Genomic DNA, 16,659 nt, shown 5'->3' with positions numbered 1-16,659 from the left:
ATCATGGAGAAAAAAAAAATTTCAGTTTGCTAAATTCTTCCTCTAGGAAATCATGCTAATTAAGCCATTTAAGGAGCCCTTTTAATCAAACTTTGAACCTATAGTAAAAACTTTAAATTGGGGTAGGCGTTGTGGCATAAGTGGTGGGTTGAGTTACTGCCTGCAACAACCTGTTCGTGTGCTGCCTACTCCACTTTCAATCCTGCTCCCTCCTAATGAATCTGGGAAAGCAGCAGCAGATGGCCCAAGTGCTTGGACCCCTACACCCACATAGGAGACCTGGATGGAATTCTGGACTCCTGGCTTCAATCTGGCCTAGCCCTGGCCATTGCCACCATTTGGGGAGTGAACCAGCAGATGGAAGATCTCTTTCTCTCTCTGTTTTCTCCTCTCTCTCTCTCTGTAACTCTGCCTTTCAAATAAATAAATCTTTTTTTTTTTTTAATTTGACAGTGAGAGAGAGAGAGACAGAGAGAAAGGTCTTCCTTCCATTGGTTCACCCCCAAATGGCCACTACGGCCGAAACTACGCCAATCCGAAGCCAGGAGCCAGGAGTCTCTTACTGGTCTCCCATGTGGGTGCAGGGCCCAAGCACTTGGGCCATTCTCCACTGCCTTCCTGGGCCACAGCAGAGAGCTGGACTGGAAGAGCAGCAACCCGGACTAGAACCCGGCGCCCATATGGGATGCCTGTGCCTCAGGTGGAGGACCAACCAAGTGAGCCATGGTGCTGGCCCCAAAATAAATCTTTAAAAACAACTTGAACTCAAAATAATTATGCACAGTTGTGAGAAACTGAATATAACAAGTCACAGCTACCAGACCATATAAAAACACAGAACTTTGACCTATACCCTATAGCAACCTCCCCAGGAAGCCACCCACTTCTCTGTAATAAACCACACAAGAATTCAGTATGGCATGTGCAGGAAGCCACATTTCTATCTCTACTGACAATCCAGGAAGCAAACCAATAATTTCTTTCCGAACTGGCCCCACATGGCCAGCTTGTTTAATTTTTGCCAGCACTTCCAACTTGGGAACAGTCCAAGAAAGACAAGTACTTGTATGTACCTCTAGCTAATCACATGAGATACTGACAGCCTCCATGTTTTAACTACTCATCAGCCAAATCTGAACTCTTCTCTTCTTCCACTGTAAAACTTTCTCAATCCTCTGACTTTCCTTGAGTCTCTGTCAGAACTGAAATGATAATTCAGTATAATTATATAAAGTACCAGATACTGAATTAAGACAGGGCTAGTCCCTTAAGTACCATAAATGTTAGTTGAATGAATGCTAAGTTTTAGCCACCTACTTTTTGTCATCATCTTAGCATATTATGTTTCAATCAAGGTCTAGTCTTTTTTTTCACCTAGGTATTTAAAAAGGAAGAACTTTAATTTTAAAATGAGATCCTTTTTATTAGGAGGATACTTTCTCTTTGCTGACCTAAATTTATTTCTGTTCCAATGCTAAACTGCTAGCCTATTATTATAAGGTGATCATGCAAACTTAATGTTTTTGAATTTGAGGAAGCCCCTTGAGGACAAACATATAGGACAGGCTGTGAGACCATCAATATTGCAAATGGTAACGTTTCATTCTATTCTAGGGCCACCTAGGGAGGTCGAGTGAACTAGAGTTTTCTTAACGTTCTCTCCTCATAATTTTTGCCGACCTAGTCTTCGAAATAAATACACCTTTTAGGAATCTAGGCTAAAATCGAGCACCCAGCTTCACTTCTCCAGAAACGCAGAAATCAAACAAAGACTGCCACCAAATAATACACAGACGGTGGCAGCGAGCAGAGAAAACAAGTCCCAGGAAGTGATTTCCGGGTGGAGGTGGGAGGGGCAGCTGATTTCCGGTCTGAGGGCCGGCGATGGCTCTTGCGCAAGCGTAGCTCGTACTTCCCTGTTTTTTTTTTTTTTCTTTTTTTTTCTTCCCCTCTCCCTTTCCCCCTCCTTCCCCCAAGCCTGAGGGGTCTTGAGGTGACAGCGCCTGCAACCGGGAGTCCAGAAGCTGGAGAAAAAGATGGACAAGAGGAAGCTCGGGCGACGGCGATCTTCATCCGGTGAGGAAGGGTTAGAGGAGGACTGATCTGCTTGTCTCCTACCTGGCTGGGCAAATGGGAGGCGCAGGCGGCGACAGGCGTTGCGGCCCAGGGCGGGGAGGGGAGGGGACGGAGAAGGAGGGGCGCGCACAATGGAAGGCCTCTGGGTCGCCCCCGCCCCCCGAACCGAAAACCCAGTCCGAGCTGTCATCGAAACCTCAGCTGTTTTTCACCTCGACAGCCCTTTCATTTTCCCCTCTGGCAAACGCTGAGCGCCCTGGGCCCACGGCTCTCTCCGGTTGGCTTGCCCCTCTCCTGCCACGCCTTCCCGTTATTCCACCGACGTTCGGGTTTCAGCGCCAGCTCCGCGGCTGACCCCACTCCCCTCTATTGCCTGGCTTCCCTCTGGGCCTCCCTGCCCCCACCCGGGGCAGGTAGAAGCCGCTGCACGGACGAAAGGCGGGGCTTGCTAATTGACACTTCGTTCGGTCGAGAAATGCCTCCCTCTCTCCTTCGGAACGCGCCCGCACCGTAGCCTTTTTCTTTTTCTTTCTTTTTTGCTTTTCCAGCTTTGTCCTGCATTTTCCAAAAGTGATTGAGAGTCGAACAAAGGACTTGAAGCCGTGCTTTCGTTGTCTTGTTATTCTGAAACATAGTTTTGTCTTCGAAATTGCTTTAAGGTTTAAATGATGGTGTTGAGCTTCTTGTAGTGTGTATGTCTCGATGGCACAAAATGGAATTATAAGATGTGAGATAGAGTTCCTCCCGGGCAACAAGTTTTGTCAAACATTTCATCCACCAAGGTCTCTCAAGCCTTTAGCTTAAGCCCTTCAGACGGGCGAGGAGAGGACCAGGACTCTAATGAGCTTGCCATCCAGTACACAAGCTAACATCTGATGAAACAGTTTTTAATTGTGCTACTTATTTTTGTAGAAGCAGTGCTAACAGTTTCAGATTTATTAAGGAGTGCCCTCTGAAAGTGAATCTCGAACGTTTTTTTGGTTGTTTGGTTTTCACTGCAAGGGATTTAAAAAAAAAAAAAGGCAACAGAGACATATTCTCTAACAGTTGAATGGAATAATGAAGTATGTGGGAGCAAGCGAGAATCACCATTAAAAATGCTTAAAAGCAGAAGTACAACAGATATGCAAGTATTAGACTTATAGACTAGAAATTTCAATAAAGTTTTGAATTAAAACAGGAAAGTTCTGGGGCTGGAATTGTGACATGGCATGTTAAGCTGCCACATGCAATGCCTGAGATTGCTGGTTGCTCAACGTCCTATCCAGCTTTCTGCTAATATGCCTGGAAATGCCCTTGAGGTGGGCCCAAGTCCCTGCCTTCATGTGAGAGACCTGGATGAAGCTCCTGGCTTCAGCCTGGCTGAGCCCTGGTCATTCTGGCCATTTGGGGAATGAACCAGCTGATGGAAGAGTCTCTCTCTCTCTCTCTCTCTCTGCCTCTCCCTCTCTCCCTTTCTGTCTGTAATTCTGCCTTTCAAATAAATGAATAGATCTTAAAAAAAACAAATAGAAACGTTTTGGGACTATTGTGACTCAGTGGGTTAACTGCCACTTGGGATGCTGGCATTTCATATTGGAGTGCCAGTTGGAGTCCTGACTGCTCTGCTTCTGAACCAGCTTCCTGCTTGTGTGCCTGGGGAGTCAGTGGGAGATGGCCAAGGTGGCCTGTGCCACCCAAATGGGAGACCAGGATGGAATTTCTGGGTCCTGGCTTCTGAATGGCTCAGGACTGGCTGTTGTGGCCATTTGGGCAGTAAACCAGTAGATGAAAGATCTCTTTCTCTGATTCTCCCTCTCTGCCTTTCTAAATAAATATATTTTAAAAGATTTTATTTTTATTTTATTTATTTGTAAGAGTTACAGGGATAGGTAGAGAAACGGAGAGGTTTTCCATTGCTGCTTCACTCCCCAAACGTCTGCAACAGCTAGAGCTGAGCCGATCTGCAGCCAGGAGCTTCTTCTGGGTCTCCCATGTGGGTGCAGGGGCCCAAGGACTTGGTCCATCCACTGCTGCTTTTCCAGGCACATTAGCAGGGAGCTGGATTGGAAGTGGAACAGCCGAGACTCAAACTGGCGCCCGTATGGGATGCTGGCACTGCAGGCTGGGGCGTTAACCCACTGTGCTACAGCACTGGCCGCTCAAATACATAAATCTTAAAAACAAAAAGGAAGATTCTGGGGCAGGTGTTATAGTGCAAGTGGTTAAGCTGCTACTTGGGATACCCAGATCATGTACTGGAGTGCATGTTCTAGTCCTGGCTACTCTGCTTCCTATCCAGCTCTTTGTAAATGGTCCAGTGTAAATGGTCCAGGATGCAGTAGATGATGGCTCAAGTACATGAGTTCCTGCCACCCATGTGGGAGACCTGGATTGACTTTCTGGCTCAGGGCTTCAGCCTGCCATAGCCCCATCTGTTGTGGTCGTTAAGGAAGAATGAAACAACAGATGAAAGGTTTCTTTCTGTCTCTCTGTCTCTCTCGCACTTGGCTGTTCAAATAAATAATAAATAAATCTTAAAAAAAAAAACCAGGAAAGTTAAATTAATTTGCAGGTTTTCAACTGATTGATTATTCCTGGAACACCCTTAGAGATCTGTGTCACTCTCATTTGCAGTTAAGAATATATATATTTTTTAAGCAGGTGGTTAGGTACAGTGCTAAGAACTTTATAAACTAATTCTTTCAAAAGCTTTTTAAGGTGATTATTTATGCTTTACAGGTGAGGAAACAGAGATTTAGAGAGGATAACTGTTAACTATAACTATTAAGAAACAGGATTCAAAAATCTGGTCTGATTACATAATCTATAGTTTAAACTATTTACTGCAGTGGAGTGGAGGTAAGGGAAAGGATTTCATGGAAATGAGTGTAATGACTATAGGTAGAAAATTTGTTTTGCTGCTAGATTTTCAGAGCATTTTATGTGCTGTTGCACATTATGCTTCTTCAAGAGAATGGCTGAGCTTGCAGGGTTTTTATTTTCTTTTTCTTTAAGAAAATATTATTTTATTTGAAAGGCAGAGCAACAGAGAGTAGAGGGAGGGAGGGGGAAAGGGAGTAGGAGGGAGGGAGGGAGTGAGGGAGAGAGAGAAAGAGAGAAAGAGAGAAAGAAAGAGAAAGTATCTTCCATCCACTGGTTCATTCCCCAAATGACTGCATCAGGAACACCACTCCCTTGAGGGTGCAGAAACCCAAATACCTAGACCATCACCTGCTGCATTCCCAGGCACAGTAGAATGGAGGTGTATTTGAAGCAGAGCAGCCATGACTTGAACTAGCACTCTGATACGGGATGCTGGCATCACAAGCAGCAGCTTAACTCACTGTGCCACAACACAAACCCCTCCGTGTTTTTAAAACTTGATTTTGAATATCTCTCCTCTCCCCAGTTTCATCTTTGAGGTACTAGTGTTCTGTGTTGATATACCTTGTGTTCTTGTTATACAAGTTTGAGTAGGTCCAGAGGATGGATGCTTGCTTTGCATTGGAATTAAAATGAGTCATAATTGAAGTTCAAAATGAGAACCTACAATTAATCATGATACAGCTATATTACTTGTAGAAATGTTAGCTGAATCCATTGGAATGAATGGAATTACCCACAAAAATAGCAGAGTGAGAAGTCTTGAATCACATGATGAATTTCAAAGTAGGGAGAGCATGACATTGGTATGCAGTTAGGCAGTGATAGGTTTAGTGGAGGAGGATGAAAAAGAATACTAACATTGTTTCAGAGAGTTAAAGTAGTATGAGGGTACTGAATTTGGCAATTAGGAGACCAGTTTTACTACTGGTAAAAGCAGAATACAAGATCCAGATTTCAAGAGGCTAAATGAATGGGTGGTGATGAGGAAATAGCAAAAGTAAGCTGAGAAAATTGGATGGAAGAGGAAGTCTTGGTTAAAACAAGTATGCATTTTTAGTAGTGGCAGGTTTTTTTTTGACAGGCAGAGTGGACAGTGAGAGAGAGAGAGAGAGAAAGGTCTTCCTTTTCCGATGGTTTACCCCCCAATGGCCGCTGATGCTGGTGCACCGCGCTGATCCGAAGCCAGGAGCCAGGTGCTTCCTCCCGGTCTCCCATGCAGGTGCAGGGCCCAAGCACTTGGGCCATCCTCCACTGCCTTCCTGGGCCACAGCAGACAGCTGGACTGGAAGAGAAGCAACCGGGACATAATCCGGTACCCTGACTGGGACTAGAACCCCGGGGTGCTGGCACCACAGGTGGAGGATTAGCCTAGTGAGCTGCGGTGCCAGCCAGGCAGTTGTTAAAACTATGTGACTTTCCTCAGTGGTACTAAGCAATATTGGAGCAAGAATATGGAAACAAAAACTGTGTTTAGTTTTACTTAGTTACATAGCATTAAAAGATGTGACAAAATGTGGGGGCAAAGAGAATTTGGTGGGAGTGAGGGAGTTTGAAGTATCGAAGACAGTATGTTGTAGAATGACAGGTTCGTATTTGAGAACTTGAGAAATGAAATAGTTTTTCTTAATTTCATTTGTAAATGCATATTACTGAAATGGGAATGTGTAGAATAAGTTTGTTGGAATAAAGATTATTCCATTGTTTTGAGTGAGTTGATTGATGCCATTTTAGTGCTTTAGAATAATTTTTTATTGCTGAGAGGAAAAATTTTTTTAAAAAGATTTATTTATTTACTGGAAAGTCAGAGTTACACACAGAGAGAAGGAGAGGCAGAGAGAGAGAGAGAAAAAGAGAGAGAGAGAGAGAGAGGTCTTCCATCCAGTGGTTCACTCCCCAGTTGGCTGCAACGGCCAGAGCTGTGCCAATCTGAAGCCAGGAGCCAGGAGCCAGGAGCTACTTTGGGATCTCCCATGCGGACTTGGGCCATCTTCTACTGCTTTCCCTGGCCATAGCAGAGAGCTAGATGGAAAGTGGAGCAGCCTGGAGTTGAACAGGCCACCCATATGTAATGTCAGCACTGCAAGCGGCGGCTTTACTTGCTACGCCACAGTGCCTGCCCCAGGAAAACTTTTGACGAAGCATCAACATATTCTAGGAATGTTGGACAGTGTTGTGGCTGAGTAAAAGGCAATCATAAATATGGCTGAGGAAATATATTCAATTTATGAAAATTTAAAGGTAGAATTAGGACATTAAAATTAGAGTATGAGGGGACTTCAAACAGCATGCTGGGTAACATTGTAGACTCTTCCAGTTTTGCCATAGTGACACTTATGGGGCATTCCTGGTGATGTCTACAAAAATCACTTTTCTTGTGGATGGTCATGTGTGTGGCCCAAGGAACAACCCTATATTTTCTTTTTTTTTTAATTTTTAAAAATTTTAAATTTTATTTATTCAAAAAATTTTTTTTGACAGGCTGAGTTAGACAGAGAGAGAGAGGGAGACAGAGACAGAAAAGTCTTCCTTCCGTTGGTTCATTCCCCAAGTGGCCGATATGGCCAGCGCTGCACCGATCTGAAGCTAGGAGCCAGGTGCTTCCTCCTGAGCTCCTATGCGAGTGCAGGGCCCAAGCACTTGGGCCATCCTCCACTGCCTTCCTGGGCCACAGCAGACAGCTGGACTGAAAGAGGAGCAACCGGGACAGAATCCAGCGCCCCAACCAGGACTAGAACCCGGGGTGCCGGTGCCGCAGGTAGAGGATTAGCCAGGTGAGCCGTGGCGCCAGCCCAACCCTATGTTTTCTAAAAGACCTGGAGAACATATTTGTTGTCTTTCCTCTAATTACTGGAACATACTATTCAGGCTTAAAGGGGATTACTCTGATTTGATCAGTATACACTGTATACATGTATTGAAATGTTACACTTGTAGTGCATAATTATGTAGAATTGTTGTCAGTAAAACAATTTAAAAAAGTATGTCAGGCGGGCAATAGGCAAGATGTTCACATCTGCAGCCTGAGTTTAATACCTGGCTTTGCTTCCTGACTCTAGCTTCCGGCTAATATAGCCTTGGGTAGCAGCAGAGATGGCTCTAGTAGTTGGATTCCTGCTACCCATGTAGGAGACTTAAATTGAATTTGTTGGCTCCATTGCTGGTATTTGCAGAGTGAATCATGTATTGGAGCAGTCTCTCTTACAAAAAATTTTTAAAAAGTTTGTGGAAAATAGCCACCGGGACTGTGGTGTAAAAGATTAAGCCTCTGCCTGTGGCACTGGGTTCTCCTATGGGAACCAGTTTGAGTCCCAGCTGCTCCACTTCCAATCCAGCTCCCTGCTAATGTGCATGGGAAGGCAGTGGAGAATGGCCCAAGTGCTTCAGCCCCTGCAAAGACCTGTAAGAAGCTCCTGGCTTTGTCCTGGCCCAGCTTTGGCAATTGTAGCCATTTGGGGAGTGAACCAGTGCTTGGAAGATCTTTCTCTCTCCTCTCTCTATTTCTGCCTTTCAAATAAATAAAATAAAATTTTTAAAAAAAGTTTGTGGAAAACAGACTTAAAAGGAAAAAAAAATTCTCAACATAAGCTCCATCAAATTCAAGACATCTTTGCAAGCAATCATGCTAGTCATCTAGTCCATCCATAAAGAACTGAGGGTACTGGGAATTTAATCAGGTTAGTGCAGTCTTTTTTCCACTATCAACAGAAGAAAAATAGGTGACTTTATAGATTTTTTAAGATTAGGAAACAAAAATCAGAAGGAGGCAAATCAGTTAAATACCTAATGATTTCCTATTGAAACTCTCACAAAATTGCCCCTGTTTGATGAGAGGAATGAGAAAGAGCATTGTTTTGGGGTGGAAAATAATGTTGGTGAATATTTCCTGGGTATTTTTTTGCTAAAACTCTGTCTGATCTTCTCAGAAATTTTTCTGATCTTCTCAGTTATTTTTCTTTGGCCCTTAAAAAGTCAATTAGCAAAATGCCTGGACTATCCCCCAAAACTATTGTTATGGCACTTGCTCTTTTTTTTTTTTTTAAGATTCTTAAAAAAGATTTTCTTTATTTATTTGAGATGTAGAGTTACAGGCTATGAGAGTGCAAGATAGAAAGAGAGAGAGGTCTTTCATCCTCTGGTTCACTCCCCAAATGGCCACAACAGCCAGAGCTGAGCTGATCTGAAGCCAGGAGCCAAGAGCTTCTTCTGGATCTCCCATGTGGGTGCAGGGGCCCAAGGACTTGGGCCATCTTCTTCTTCTTCTTTTTTTTTTTTTTAAGGATTTATTTGAAAGTCAGAGTTACACAGAGAGAAGGAGAGGCAGAGAGAGAGAGAGAGATCAAGGTCTTCCTTTGTTGGTTCACTCTCCAATTGGTCGCAAAGGCCGGAGCTGCACCGAACTAAAGCCAGGAGTCAGAAGCCTCCTCTGGGTCCTCCATGTGGGTGCAGAGTCCCAAGGCCTTGGGCCATCTTCCACTGGCTTTATAGGCCATAGCAGAGGGATGATTGGAAGTGGAGCACCTGGGTCTTGAACTGGTGTCCATATGGGATGCTGGCACTGAAGGCAGTGGCATTGTGCACAACACCACAGTGCTGACCCCATGCCATTTGCTCTTGACTAGTCCATTTTTGCTTTGACTGAATAACTTCCACAGACTGGGAAACTCCACATCTTGATAGTCATTGCATTGTGCTTTTTTTTTTCTTTCAGGATTGTGTTGATAAGGCCATATTTCATATCCTACTAACATTTCTTTGAAGAAGTGCAGCATGATCTTTCTACCACTTGTTTAACATTTCCATTGAGAGCTCTGCTCTTGTCTGCAGCTGACCTGGTGCAACAGTTCTGGCAACTATTGAGCAGAAAAGTATTTCTACTTTAATTTTTCAGTTTGAATTGTATAAGCTAAATGAGTTGAAGTATCTATGGTGTTGGCTGTTGTTTCTGCTAACAGTTCTCAATGTTCTTCACTTAGGGCACAGATAATTTCTCCTTACAAATTAATGTAGTCTGCTGCTGCTGACTTCATTTGCAGCATTGTATTGTTCCTTCTTTTTTTTGAATAATCATTTATTTTTTCATAAATACAACTTTAGGAATATAATGATCTTTCCACCATTCCCACCCTCCCACCCACACTCATACCCCTCTTCCTCCTCCCTCTCCTATTCACATTTTATTTTTAGGTCTGTTGTAATGTTTTTTTTAACTTTTATTTAATAAATATAAATTTCCAAAGTACAACATTTGGATTATAGCAGCTTTTTCCCCCCATAACCACCCTCCTACCTGCACCCATCTCATCTCCCACTCCCTCTCCCATCCCATTCTTCATCAAGATTCATTTTCCATTATCTTTATATACAGAAGGTCAATTTAGTATATACTAAGTAAAGATTTCAACAGTTTGCACCCACACAGAAACACAATGTGAAAAATACTGTTTGAGTACTAGTTATGCCGTTCATTCACATAGTACAACACATTAAGGACAGAGATCCTACATGAGGAGTAAGTGCACAGTGACTCCCGTTGTTGATTTAACAATTGACACTCTTATTTATGGAGTCAGTAATCACCCGAGGCTCTTGTCATGAGTTGCCAAGGCTATGGAAGCCTCTTGAGTTTGCCAATGTGAAGTTTCTTGATCTCTTTGTAGATTCTGGTTATTAACCCTTTATCTGTTGCATAGTTTGCAAATATTTTTTCCCATTCTGTTGGTTGTCTCTTCACTCTCCTGACTGTTTCTTTTGCAGTACAGAAACTTCTCAATTTGACGCAATCCCAATAGTTGATTTTGGCTTTGACTGCCTGTGCCTCCTGGGTCTTTTCCAGAAACTCTTTGCCTGTGCCAATATCTTCAAGGGTTTCTCCAATGTTCTCTAATAACTTGATGGTGTCAGGTCGTAGATTTAGGTCTTTAATCCATGTTGAGTGGATTTTTGTGTAAGGTGTAAGGTAGGGGTCTTGCTTCATGCTTCTGCACATGGAAATCCAGTTTTCCCAGCACCATTTATTGAATAGACTGTCCTTGCTCCAGGAATTGGTTTTAGATCCTTGATCAAATATAAGTTGGTTGTAGATGTTTGGGTTGATTTCTGGTGTTTCAATTCTGTTCCATTGGTCTATCCATCTGTTTCTGTACCAGTACCATGCTGTTTTGATTACAACTGCCCTGTAGTATGTCCTGAAATCTGGTATTGAGATGCCTCTGGTTTTGTTTTTGTTGTACAAGATTGCTTTAGCTATTTGAGGTCTCTTTTGCCTCCATATGAATTTCAGCATCATTTTTTCTAGATCTGAGAAGAATGTCTTTGGTATCCTGATTGGAATTGCATTGAATCTATAAATTGCTTTTGGGAGAATGGACATTTTGATTTTGTTGATTCTTCCAATCCATGAGCATGGAAGATTTTTCCATTTTTTGGTATCCTCTTCTATTTCTTTCTTTAAGATTTTGTAATTCTCATCATAGAGATCTTTGACATCCTTGGTTAAGTGTATTCCAAGGTATTTGATTGTTTTTGTGGCTATTGTGAATGGGATTGATCTTAGACGTTCTTCCTCAGCCGTGGCATTGCCTGTGTATACAAAGGCTGTAGATTTTTGTGCATTGATTTTATATCCTGCTACTTTGCCAAACTCTTCTATGAGTTCCAATAGTCTCTTAGTAGAGTTCTTTAGATCCCCTAAATAAAGAATCCTATCATCTGCAAAGAGGGATAGTTTGAGTTCTTCCTTCTCAATTTGTATCCCTTTAATTTCTTTTTCTTGCCTAATAGCTCTGGCTAGAACTTCCAGAACTATATTGAATAGCAGTGTTGAGAGTGGGCATCCCTGTCTGGTACCAGATCTCAGTGGAAATGCTTCCAACTTTTCCCCATTCAATAGGATGTTGGTTGTGGGTTTTTCATAAATTGCTTTGATTGTATTGAGGAATGTTCCTTCTATACCGAGTTTGCTTAGGGTTTTCGTCATGAAAGGGTATTGTATTTTATCAAATGCTTTCTCTGCATCTATTGAGATAATATATGGATTTTCTTCTGCAGTCTGTTAATGTGGTATATCACATTGATTGTTTTGTGCACATTGAACCATGCCTGCATACCAGGGATAAATCCCACTTGGTCTGGGTGGATGATCTTTCTGATGTGTTGTTGCATTCTATTGGCCAGAATTTTATTGAGGATTTTTGCATCTATGTTCATCAGGGATATTGGTCTGTAATTCTCTTTCAATACTGCATCTTTTTCTGGCTTAGGAATTAAGGTGATGCTGGCTTCATAAAAAGAATTTGGGAGGATTCCCTCTTTTTGGATTGTTCTGAATAGTTTGAGGAGAATTGGAGTTCGTTCTTCTTTAAATGTCTGGTAGAATTCAGCAGTGAATCCATCTGGTCCTGGGCTTTTCTTTGTTGGGAGGGCCTTAATTACTGTTTCAATTTCTGCCTCAGTTATGGGTCTGTTTAGGTTTTCTATGCCTTCCTGGTTCAATTTAGGTAGGTTGTATCTATCCAGGATTCTATCCATTTCTAATAGATTTCCCTGTTTGCTGGCATACAAGTCCTTGTAGTAATTTCTGACGATTCTTTTTATTTCTGTGGTGTCTGTTGTTACATTTCCTTTTTCATCTCTGATTTTACTGATTTGAATCTTTTCTTTTTTGAGTTAGTTGGGACAATGGGGTGTCAATTTTGTTTATTTTTTCAAAAAACCAGCTCCTCGTTTGGCTGATTTCTTGTAATGTTCTTTTGGATTCAATCCTATTGATTTCTTCTCTGATTTTAATTATTTCTCTTCTCCTGCTAGATTTGGGTCTGGTTTGCTGCCATTTTCTCTTAAATATTCCTGTTTTTTTTTTTTTACTTTGGATTTCCAAATTTTCCTTGTACCAAAAATATGCTTATCTCTGAATTCCATTTTCATTTTTTTTTTGAAAGGCAGAGTGGACAGTGAGAGAGAGAGACAGAGAGAAAGGTCTTCCTTTGCAGTTGGTTCACCCTGCAATGGCCACTGCAGCCTGCGTGCTGCAGCCGGCGCACCGCGCTGATCCAAAGGCAGGAGCCAGGTACTTCTCCTGGTCTCCCATGGGGTGCAGGGCCCAAGCACTTGGGCGATCCTCCACTGCCTTCCCGGGCCATAGCAGAGAGCTGGCGTGGAAGAGGGGCAACTGGGACAGAATCCGGCGCCCCGACCGGGACTAAAACCCTGTGTGCTGGCGCTGCAAGGCGGAGGATTAGCCTAGTGAGCAGAGGCGCCAGCCCCTGAATTCCATTTTCTAAAAACTTTTTTTTTTAATGAGAGAGAGAGAGAGAGAGGGAGGGAGGGAGGGAGGAAGAGAGAGAAACACTTCCCTGTGCATTGGTAATTGGTTCACTCCCCAAATGTCTGCAATGGTCAGGTCTATGCTGGGGTTGGAGCTAAAGCCAGGATCTTGGGATGCAATCCAGTTCTATGTGGCTGACTCTTGTGGGTGGCATGAACTCAGTCATTTGAATCATTACTGATGCATGCCAGGGTCTGTTGGCAAAAAGTTGTAGTCAGAAACCCAAGCCTAGAATTGAACCCATGTATTTAACGTGGAATGCAAATGTCTTAACCGCTAACCTAAACACCTAAAACTAAACTCCATGAACTTTTTGAAATAGTCTCATATATCTTTGTTACCATCTAGATAAAGATCTAGAACATTTTCAGCATCTCAGAAGCCTTACTTGTATCCCTTTCCAGTTAATACTGTTTTTCTTTTTGGGAACACACCACTATCGTTCATATTCATTCATTCTCTCTATCTATGTTATCTATCTCTTCTTTCCTCATTCCCTCCCTCCTCACCCTTCCTTCCTCCCTCTTTTTCTCTCTCTCTGTTTGTTTCTTTCTTGCTCTCTTTGTTTTTCTTTCATATTTATTTATTTACTTGAAAGGCAAAGCATTAGAGGGAGAGAGAGAAAGACAGTTATTCCATCTACTGGTTCATTCCCCAGATATTCACACTGGCCAGTCCAGGCTGAAACCAGGAGCCAGGCATTCCATCTGGGTCTCCCATGTAGGAAGCAGAGGCCAAAGCATCTGGCTATCGTCTGCTGCTTTCTCAGGCACATTAGCTATGAGCTGGATTGGACTGGAGCAGCTGGGATTTGAACTGGCCCTTACATGGGATGCTGGTGTAGCAGACGATGGCTTAACCCACTATACCACAATGTCATCCTCTACATTTTTTATAGCTGAATAATTTTCCACTGTATATATACAAACATGTTATATATACACTATAAATATACACATTATGTACATATAAACATGCTATATAATATATACATTTATATATTCTGCACACACACACACATATATATTATCCATTCATCCATTAAAGAGCGCCTAGGTTGATTCCTTATTTTGACTGTTGTAAATAGTTCTGAAATAAACATGTAAGTGCAGATGTTTTCTCAATTTTCTTATTTCATTTCCTTTGAATATACTCAGTAGTGAGATAAGTGGATCATGTGGAAGATGTATATTTAGTTTTCTAAGGTGTCTCCATACTATTCTCTATAATGACTGTGCTAATTTACATTCCCACCAATAGTGTATAAGAGTTCCATTTTTCCACATCTTTGTCTGCATTTGTTATTTTTTGTCAATAGGCATTCTTTTTTTGTTTGTTTGTTTGTTTGTTTTAAGGGAAAGGGTTTATTGGGGAAAACCCGACAGACTGGAGGGAAGGGGTGAAGAGGGAAAAAGAGAAGGAGAGTGTGAGAGAGAGATCCAGAGAGAGAGATCAAGAGACAGAGGAAAAGGGGGAGATGGATCAGGAGACGGAGAGAAAGAGAGCCACGTGTTCAGGGACAGGTCCTTTTAAAACTTTGCTGGAAGGTGGGCAGGGATGTAGGAGCATTGAATCCCATTAGGATGGAGGTGGAGCTGACACCAGTGGTTGGGCCATGTGGCCACCTGGCTTCCAGCAATGGTGGCATTGGGGTATAGATTGCGCCATAGATAAGACTGTGCCATTTTACTAACATTCCCCCCTTTGTCAATAGACATTCTAACAGGGATGAAGTGATACTTCATTGTGGTTTTGGTTTGCCTTTCCCTAATGGCAAGTAACATTGAGCACTTGTTCATATTTTTTAATTCCTCCTCCTCCTCCTTGTCCTTGTCCTCTTCTTTCTTTTAAAATAAGCTTTACTGGGGCCTGCATTTTGGCATAGTAGATACCTGCCATCTGTGATGCCAGCGTGTCATAGGAGTGCCAGTTCGTGTTCTGACTGCTCTACTCCTGATGTAGCTCCCTGCTAATGCACATGGTAAAGCAGAGGAAGGTGGTCCAAATTCTTGGACCCTTGCCAATCAATTGGGAGACCTGCATGGAATTCCAGGCTTCTGGCTCTGCCTGTGCTGGCTGTAGTCATTGCCACCATTTGAGGAGTAAACCAGTCAATGGAAGAGCTCTCTTTGTGTGTCTTTCACTCACTGTCTAACTCTGCCTTTCAATTAGATAAATAAATCTTATTGCCACATTCTTTTTTTTTTTTTTTTTTTTTTTTTTTTTTTTTTTTTTTTTACAGGCAGAGTGCACAGTGAGAGAGAGAGAGACAGAGAGAAAGAGAGAAAGGTCTTCCTTTTGCCGTTGGTTCACCCTCCAATGGCCGACACGGCCAGCGCCCTGCAGCCGGCGCATCGTGCTGTTCTGAAGCCAGGAGCCAGGTGCTTCTCCTGGTCTCCCATGGGGTGCAGGGCCCAAGCACTTGGGCCATCCTCCACTGCACTCCTGGGCCATAGCAGAGAGCTGGCCTGGAAGAGGGGCAACCGGGACAGAATCTGGCGTCCTGTCCGGGACTAGAACCCGGTGTGCCGGTGCCGCAAGGCGGAGGATTAGCCTATTGAGCCACGCCGCCGGCCTTAGATAAATAAATCTTAAAGACAAAATTAAAAAAAAAGATTTACTTATTTGAAAGGCAGAGGGTCACATAGAGATAGGGAGACAAAGAAATAGAAAGATGTTCCATCTTCTGGTTTACTCCACAAATGGCTGCAGCAGCCAGTGCCAGACAATGCCAAAGTCAGGAGCCAGGAATTCCAATGAGCACTCTGACATGGGATGCTGGCTTTGCAAGAGGTTGTTCAACCTAGTGTACCACAATGCCAGCCATTTGCATTTCACCTTCTCCCCCACCCCTTCTCCCCTCTCCCCACTCCTCTTCTCCTTTTACCTCTAAAGATTTGTTTTATCTATTTGAAAGAAGAGAGATAAAGAGAGGAGAAAGAGAAAGAGATCTTCCTTCTGCTGGTTTACTCTCCAAGTGGCCATGATGGTTGCGCTGGACCAGGATGAAGTGAAGGAGCAGGGAATTCTGTCCAAATCTCCCACTTGGGTGGTAGAGTTCCAGGTACTTGGGCCATTTTCTGTTGTCTTCCCATGTGCATTAGCAGGGAGTTGGATTGGAAGTGGAGTAGATGGGATTCGAACTGGAGTTCATATGGAATGCTGTTCTTGTAGGTGGCAGCTTACTCTGTTGTGCCACAATGCCGGCACCATGTTTCTTTTGAGACATGTGTGTTCAGATAAGTTGCTCATTTTTAAATTGAATTTTATTTATTTACTTGAGCAGTAGAGTTACAGAGAGAGGGAGAGACAGAGAGAAAGGTCTTCTATCCACTGGTTCACTCCTCAGATAGCCGCAGTGGCCAGAGCTGAGCTGATCTGAAGCCAGGAAC

At 43.0% G+C, this 16,659-nt stretch overlaps 1 protein-coding gene across 45 annotated transcripts in view; it reads left to right on the top strand.

The window, feature by feature from the left end:
* Window positions 1-1,841: 1,841 nt before the first annotated feature.
* SENP7 (SUMO specific peptidase 7) overlaps window positions 1,842-16,659 on the top strand; it is a 197,523-nt gene continuing 182,705 nt past the window's right edge. For 21 of the 45 annotated variants that reach the window (XR_016233075.1, XM_070072018.2, XM_051819127.3 and 18 more), the window contains exon 1: window positions 1,862-2,076. Coding sequence is in view for 24 of the 45 variants with exons in the window: in XM_070072018.2 (XP_069928119.2) it covers window positions 2,037-2,076 (40 nt within the window). In the remaining 21 variants the exon portion in view is untranslated. Of the gene's footprint in view, window positions 2,077-16,659 lie in introns of all 45 variants that reach the window. The other 24 variants (XM_070072012.2, XM_051819115.3, XM_089331615.1 and 21 more) reach the window with 14 other exon arrangements.

Source organism: Oryctolagus cuniculus, chromosome 4, assembly GCF_051225735.1.
Source record: "Oryctolagus cuniculus isolate XC-2025 breed Fujian yellow rabbit chromosome 4, ASM5122573v1, whole genome shotgun sequence".
NCBI classification, from domain to species: domain Eukaryota; kingdom Metazoa; phylum Chordata; class Mammalia; order Lagomorpha; family Leporidae; genus Oryctolagus; species Oryctolagus cuniculus.
The sequence above is the reverse complement of the archived record's forward strand: the minus strand, read 5'-3'. Positions and strand labels throughout refer to the sequence as shown.